This window comes from Quercus suber, unplaced genomic scaffold (assembly GCF_002906115.3).
Source record: "Quercus suber isolate HL8 unplaced genomic scaffold, Cork oak 2.0 scaffold_35, whole genome shotgun sequence".
NCBI classification, from domain to species: domain Eukaryota; kingdom Viridiplantae; phylum Streptophyta; class Magnoliopsida; order Fagales; family Fagaceae; genus Quercus; species Quercus suber.
In genome coordinates this window covers 346,563-354,649 of record NW_027069500.1, presented here as the reverse complement: position 1 = coordinate 354,649, position 8,087 = coordinate 346,563, and the positions used below count along the sequence as shown (strand labels likewise).

Below are 8,087 nucleotides of genomic sequence, written 5' to 3'. Positions count from 1 at the left end.
CTTCTTCTCTGTAGGCTTCTCTTCCTTTTATTCTCACCAAGGTTCCTCATTTCAACCTTTGCGTTCTTTGACAGGTCCACCTCTTACAGTGCTTTCTCACTTTGAGGTGGGCAGTAGCTCTGCCACCCTTCCAGATCCTGCGAGCGAGGCTGCGGCCTTCTTTGTGCGTTTTGATCAGTTCGAAGTCAACGACCTTGATCCTGCTTCTTTCTGGGGCTCCGGACCCCCTTACATAGATTGTCATGGCTTTAGAGTTCCTGCGGACTGCGCTCCTCATTTGGTGATGATTTACGACAGTCATGGGGACTTCATGCAGGGATTCCGACTTGGCCGATCAGTCAGAGAGCATTTCTTGAGAATGTTAGGCAGCGTGCTGAACGACATCGAGCACAACTTTGTGGATACTGTCTCCACCAAGAGGATCCTTCAATGGAGGGCTACAGTACAAGAGCTTATCAGCATTGGCTTTGCAGTGGAGTTCATCTTGGATCACCTTCAAGAGATTGCTCGAGCAGTTTTCGTGAGGAGAGTCCAGCCTACCGTTGATGCTATTAACTCTCGCCTTGCGGTTTTGAGAAAGGAAGTGGCAGATTTGGAGGGCCTCCGAGAGCGTCTTCTTTCCGGTGTAGGAGGACTTGGTCGTTTTGGGGATCAGTCACTTATTTTCGGACTTTATTGATGATGATGCAGTTTCTCCCCTGTTTTGTTGTTTTTTCTTTTGCCTTATTACTCTGTCCAGTACATTATGCTTCCTATAGCACCTATTTGGGCTTGCTTGCCACAGTTTGGGTTTTTGTAATTTAACTTTATGATGCTACACTTTGCTACTTTTTTGCTATGATAACAAATACTTCGTGCTTTTCATTCAAGAAAGCAAGTTACAAAATTCAATTTGTGACATAGTCATCTTTGAAAGATAAAGAACAGAGCAAAAGAAAAACATGACAGCTTTTGACAAAACAAAAAAGGTAAGGGATAATCACATTGCTTTTCTCCTTAGGCGTAGTAGCGTTTCAACCATTTCCCATTGATGGGATCCATTAAGTCCTTTCCACCCATCTGAGTTAAGCGGTAATATCCACTCGGATGCGCCTCTCTTATCACAAAGGGTCCTTCCCACTTCGGTGCAAATTTCGATGGTCCTGCCAGGCCTCTCCTAACGTAGTCTGCCACTTTTAGGACCAGTTGTCCTTCCGCAAATATTCTTTCTTTAGTCATCCTGCCGTAAGCCTCAGTCATTTTTTGCCTGTATCTGGGGCTGTGTTCTTGAGCCTTTTCTCTTCTTTCGTCAAGTCCTTCCAAGTCTTCGCACCTTTCTGCCGCAAAGACCTCTTCATCATTCTCCTTTTCTTGCATCTACATGACCCTCAAGGATGGGGTCATCTTTTCTACTGGGATCACCACTTCAGTTTCGTAGACCAAGGAAAAAGGTGAAAAACCTGTGGCTGACTTAGGTGAGCTCCTGTAAGCCCAAAGAGCGTCTGGCAGATGCGTTGCCCATCCTCCCGTATATTCTTAGCTCATTTTACTGATGATTTTTATGAGAGTTTTGTTCATTGCTTCCGCTTGCCCATTTCCTTGAGGGTAATATGGTGATGACCGGTGATGTTTGATTTGATAAAACTCTAGCATTCTCCTCACCTCGCTATTGACAAAAGGTGTGCCGTTGTCATTGATGATCCTGTGAGGAACCCCAAACCTTACAATTATGTTTTCCTTGATAAAGTTTGGCACTGCCCCTCCTGTGGCTTTACGAAACGGCACTGCCTCTGCCCACTTAGTAAAGTATTTCGTAGCTACTAGTATCCATATGTATCCTTACGACGGCGGATTCACTGGTCCAACTAAATCAAGCTCCCAAGTATGGAACGGCCATGGTGTGACCACGCTATGCAAGTTCTGTGGATGAGTGTGAATCAAATTGGCTTGTACTTGGCAACTGTGGCATTTTTTTCACAAATTCTGCCGTGTCCCTTTTCATGGTAGGCCAGTAATAGCCCATTTGCAACAGGCACCTATAAAGCCTTTTCTTCCCCTGGTGTTCCCCACACTCTCCTGAGTGTATTTCTTTTATCATTTCTCTTGCCTCCTCAGGGCCTAGACACCTTAAGGGGTCTCCATCATACCCTTTTTTGAAAAGGGTCATATTATGCAAGAAATAGCGCGTTGCTAGCCTCTTGAGCTTATATTTTTCGCTGTGCTTCTTCAGCAAGATGCCTTCTGTCAGGTATTGTATAAATGGGTTTCTCCAGTCCTCGCTGACGAATGCAGCATAACTTTCTTCTCTGTCTGCCGCAAGTTGGCAGTTCTCACACTGGGTTTGGACTTGGTCTGCATCTTTACTCATGGTTGGCCAATAAAAGCCCGCCCTTTGAAGTCTGCGATAAAGGCTGACTTCTCCGCAGGATCTGCAAGTCTTTTCATGTACTTCTTTCAACTTTCCCTGGGCCTCCTTTTGCCCCACACATCTGGACAAGATTCCGCCTGGCATCCTGCGGTATAGCTCCCCCTTCATTAGGGCGTAGTCTTTGAGTACTTTTAGTTCCATGGCCTCCTCTCCTCCCGTCAAAACTTCCTTCATGGGTATCCGCCAATCTCCTTCGCAGTGTTCTTCCTGGAACCTTTCTTTTAATACTTCAATTATGGATTCTTCCCTTTTGCTGACCTCCACTTTGCGAACCTAATGCGGCCTATGCATCGGCAAATCGATTCTCGTTTCTCGGGGTATGTTCTATTTCGAAAGTTAAGAACTTTTTTTCCATCTTCTGGGCCATTACTCTGTACGGGGCAAGACTGGGTTCTTTTAGGGAAAAACTCCCTTTGGTTTGGCAGACTACCAAGTTGGAATCACCTAATACCTTCAAATGTTTAACTCCCATCTCAAGAGCTGTGGCCAGCCCAGTTAAGTAAGCTTCATATTCTGCTGTATTGTTTAAACAGGGGAACTCCAGCTTGAATGATAGTTCTACTGCTTTATCTTCTTCATGATACAAAACTACCCCAACCCCTCCAGAACGGGCGGTAGAAGATCCGTCAAATTTCATCACCCACTGTTCTCTGAGTTCTTCTGCCATGGCTAGTTCCCCTGGAACTTCGTCGTCCAGCGGAAATTCTTCCTCCCCTGGAAACTGTGCCAATAAATCTGCTATAGCCTGACTTTTCACTGCTCTGGGCGCTCCCATCCTCAAGTCATACTGTGATAGTTGTAATAACCATTGTGATATCCTGCCGGAGAGGATTGGTTGCTGTAATAAAACTTTGATGGCATGGGACTTAGTCATCAGCCATACTTCATAGGCCAAGAAGTAATGGCGTAATCTTTGTGAGGCATAAACAATAGCCAAACAGGCCCTTTCTGCCCTCGGATAACAAGTTTCTGCGTCTTTCAGGGTGCGGTTGATGTAATATACTGGTTGCTCGATGCCACCTCCATCTTTTTGGGCAATTAAGGCACCGATGGCATATGAATTGGTAGCCAGATAAAGCAGTAATGGCTTTTTGTGTATTGGGGCTTGCACTGTAGGGAGGTTCATCATGATCTATTGCAACCTTTTGAAGGCCGCCTGCTGCGCTTCTCCCCATACAAAACTTTGCCCTTTCCTCAGTAGCTTGGTAAAGGCCGAAATGATTGATGCCAACCCAGGGATGAATTTCCGGATATATGAGACTTTCCCCAAGAAACTCTTTAGCTCTTTTACCGTGGTTGGAGGTTTCATAGTTGCAATGGCCGTAGCCTTTGCTGGGTCAACATCTATCCCCCTGCTGTGCACTAGGAAGCCCAGGAATTTCCCTGAGGATACACCAAATGCACATTTGAGGGGATTCATTCTCAACTTAAAGGCTCTGCATCTTTTGAATACCTTTTTCAGCACATGGAAATGTTCTTCTCTCTTCCTTGACTTAACTACTATGTCATCCACATAGTCTTCTAACTCCTGATGCATCATATCGTGAAATATAGCCGTCATTGCCCGTTGATACGTTGCACCTGCATTTTTCAACCCAAAGGGCATCACGGTGTAGTGAAAGTTTCCCATGGGTGTTTTGAAAGCGGTTTTCTCCGCATCTTTTGATGCCATTCTGATCTGGTTGTATCCGCTGAAACCATCCATGAATGAGAACATGGCGCTTCCTGCCGCGGAATCTATCAATAAGTCCATATTGGGCAATGGAAATTCGTCTTTCGGGCATGCTTTGTTGAGATCCCTGAAATCTACGCCACACCTGATCTGGCCATTCTTCTTTTTCACTGGCACTATGTTGGATAGCTAGCGAGGGTGTTGAATAAGCTTAACGAATCCTGCGGCTAGCAGTTTTCGTACTTCTTTGACTATCTGTCCTTTTATTTCTGTGTGAAATATTCTAGTAGGCTGAGCTACTGGCCTGGCCTGCAGGTCCACATTTAACGTATGTGCTACTAACCCAGGGTCTAGCCCTGGCATTTCACTGTAGTCCCATGCGAACACGTCTTTGAATTCTTTTAGCAACAGTACCAATTCCTTTTTCTCATCTTTTGTCAAACTCGCACTAATCGAGATGGGTCTCGGCCCTTGTGAAACAGATCCTAGGTCAACTTCTTCCATTTCCTCTTCTGCCATGACCTGCACTTCCTTTTCGGCTACAACTCTTTCGTACTCCTCTTCGTTACTTCCTTCCTCTAAACTTTCTTGGACTCTGCAGCACGTCAAACCCTCGTGCTATTCTTCCTGGGTAGGGCCTGTCTGGGTTTCGATTGCGGGCCCCACGTGTCTTCATAATTTGTAAATAATTCTGCCATCAGAGCCTCGGACTCTAATGCATTGGGGTGCGTCTTCAAATCCTACGGCGGGCGTCTCTTTCCTTTGTCTCTTTCTTGCCAATAACTCCCTTAGATCGGGTTCTGGGTCATTCTGGACATCTTCCCATCTAGGCACGAAAGTACCTAGCGGCCTTGATATTGAACTCTCCCCAGAGGGAGCCCATTGATCGTAGAACATAGTTTCTACTAAGTGGGCTTCTGCTTGTTCGAATGGTGAGGGATTCACGGCTATGCGTATCATCCTGCCATTCAATCTTCCTTTCACACATTGGTGATAGGTGGACGGGACCAGCCGGTGTTTATGCAACCATGGCCTCCCCAGAAGCACGTGGTAGGATACTTCAGTTTTTACCACATGGAACCGTGCTAAAGAGGCTATGGGGCCCACTTTCAACCACAGCTGAATGTGGCCTGCTGTGTACTCGCCCCTTCCACCGAACCCTGTTACTTCCATTGGACATCCCTGGATCTTCCTTTCTGAAATTCCTGCTGCCTGCAGAGTGCTCAATGGAATGAGATTCACAGAAGCACCTGTATCTACTAAAGCTCTCTTTATGGGGATTTGATTTATGGATGCCGCCAAGTACAAGGGTCTCCTGTGGTCCGGATGCCCTACTTCCATTTCTTCTTCACTAAAAGTGATTTCAGCTGACTCCTGTAAGAGAGCCCTTTCATCTAATATTTCTACCGATAGGCATTCTACTTCTGCACCAAAGGCAATGCTCACCAAGGCCTCTGTGACTACCTTTCTTTCCTTTGCTGAAAGTCTCAGCTGATCAAACAAATTTCTGAACTTGGAACTCTGTTGTAGAGTGGTAATGGCTGCCGCAGGCAAAGCCATGTTTTCTTCTTCGTCCTCTTCTGGGTTAGTACAAATTACCACTGCTGCTACACCCTTCCCTTTATGGTTTGGGAGTGGGTTTCTTTGGACTTCCTGCTGGGATAATTCTAAAGTCCCTTCCTTTATTCTGCGGTGCACTAGTCTGCGGAGCGCCCAACATTCTGCGGTAGGATGTTGGACATAATTGTGTAAACGACAAAAACGTGGGTCCCTCCTTTCTTCCTCGATGGGCTCCCTAGCAACCTGGTTAGGTTTGAAAATTCCATCTGGTATCCATTTGTCTAGCAGTACGTCTAATTCTTTTGAGGTGCATGGTATTGGTGGGGAAGTGTCGTATTCCCTCCCCCCAGTCTTCCTTCTCTATTCTCCAGTGGATACCGCCATTGCCTGTGGGGCGTTTCTCTTGTCCGAGCTTGGTTTCACAGATTGGGCCGTCTTTCTTGCCTTTTGCAATAGCTGGGCGAATTGGGAGATTCCAAATTTTCGAGGACTGCCCTATACTCCCTGATCATATTCGTCATGCACATTTCAACCAGTGTCCTTTCCTCACAATGGTCATAGCAGTCGAGTGCTATGTCCCTAAATCTCTTAATGTACTCCATCAAGTCTTCACCATTCCTTTGTTTAGTCGCTTGCAATGTTGCAAGCGTCACCGTTTCTTCTCCGTGAAAGTACTTGGTACAAAATACATCCACCATATCATCCCATGTTGGGATCGATCCTGGCTTTAAGCCAATGTACCAGGTATAAGCCCGGTCACACAATGACTTAGAAAATTCTCGAAGACACAAGTCCTCGTCTGCGGCATAAGGGCCAAGCGTATCAATGAACTTACTTACGTGCTCAACAGCACTTCCTTTCCTGCCGTCATATTGTACGAATACTCGCGGTTCATACCTCTCGGGGTAGGGTTTACTAAGCACCCTTAGCGAGTATGGGGGTCTACGTGCGTAGAATCTCTCCTTTGGCCCTCTGGCTCTCTCTTGCTCTAGGAGAGTTGCTACTTCTGCCATAGTAATAAAACGTTGATCCGGATTCTGTGGGACACCACCTACTAGTGTCTCTTCTGCCCCATGTTCTGGATCATGCTGGCTTCCTTTTTCTTTCGTCTTATCAACTTTCAGCTGACGGATTTCTTCCATCATTTGCTGCTGCGAGTGTTGTAATGACTGTAGGACTTCGATGAAAATGTTGGCATTATCGGTAGGGATTCTTGGTGGCGGTTGGGGGTCAGCCCCCGTTCCGTTGGCACCTTCTGCCTGGTTAGGTTGCGGCTGGCGACGCGTTGTAGGCCTGGACTCTACTTGTGAGGGTACAACACTCATATTCCGAGTTGTCCTGGACTTTGGAGGCATTTGTTTGTGTGGGCTTTCGTCCCCGTCTGTTTCTCAACTCCCCAGTGGAGTCGCCAATTTAATGTAGGGGCCTTTTTTGTGTTTGGACTGGGCTGCCTCCTGCGGTGATGGGCCCGAATGTTTTTCTGAGTAGGGAAGTTGAGACCAGCCCAACTGTAACTCACTTTGAGCCGGCTTGTGCACAAACTTTGCCTTGTCTGCCAGGAATACCCTTACGGCAAGCAGAGCTATTACAACAAGATTACGGCAGGCAGATATAATGACAATGAAAGGAAAACAGAGTGCAGTAGCTTTTGTTAATAATAAAAAGCGAATATCACAGTAGTAATAATGGTAATAATAACAATGGCTTTTATAAGAAAGAACAATTGATTGAACGATGATGGAAGTTAATAAAAAATAAACATCAAGCCAAAACCAAGTCTGCAGTGGCAAAAAAATCAAAGAGGAAGAACGCTTCCTCTCAATGAAACTAACCTCCCAGGAGAATATCCTGCCGTGGGGATTAATGACTTTAAGGGAATCGGACCTAAGTGATAGATGCCTGAGGAAAATTCTTACTGCTTAATTGGTCCTTAGAGAGTGGGATTCTGAGGGGGAGAGGAAAGAAAAGATCTATTGGTACATGCCCATTATCCTCACTATTTGTTTTCTTATCTTTCCTTCTTTTCTTTTCCTTTTCTTTGAGTTTTTTCTTTCTATGTTTTCTCTTCCTCTGTTTTTCAGTCCCTTTTACAGGGCACAGTAAGGGTCCTTTTATAGGGCCTTTCGTGATGGTTTTTTACCATTTCACCCCCTAACGGCCTTTGTCTAGTCTGGGCATGCTTGTCGACCATCGTCTGTACGCTGCTTACCCTCGCCAGACAATAACAGGTTGGTGTCGTTTCGATCCGCCGTGGCACTGTCTTCTACTGTGGCTTAAATGCTCTCTCTCTCTCTTCCTATGGCATGCACCCAACGTTCCCTCCCCAACCTTACCTCTTTTGGGCGGTCTTTCATCCCAGCAGGACGTACCTCCCAAAAGGGTTTGGACAGAGAACGTAAAATAAATCTTTTCCCCCCTCCCCACCACCAAACCGCACCCCTATTTACC

The 8,087-nt window shown here is 46.0% G+C and overlaps 1 protein-coding gene across 1 annotated transcript; it reads right to left on the bottom strand.

Annotated features, from left to right (window-relative positions):
* Positions 1-2,690: 2,690 nt before the first annotated feature.
* Positions 2,691-3,536, bottom strand: LOC112036073 (uncharacterized). Its single transcript, XM_024068898.1, has one exon. It carries the CDS (start codon positions 3,534-3,536, stop codon positions 2,691-2,693), a length of 846 nt encoding a protein of 281 aa, XP_023924666.1.
* Between the last annotated feature and the right edge of the window lie 4,551 nt (positions 3,537-8,087).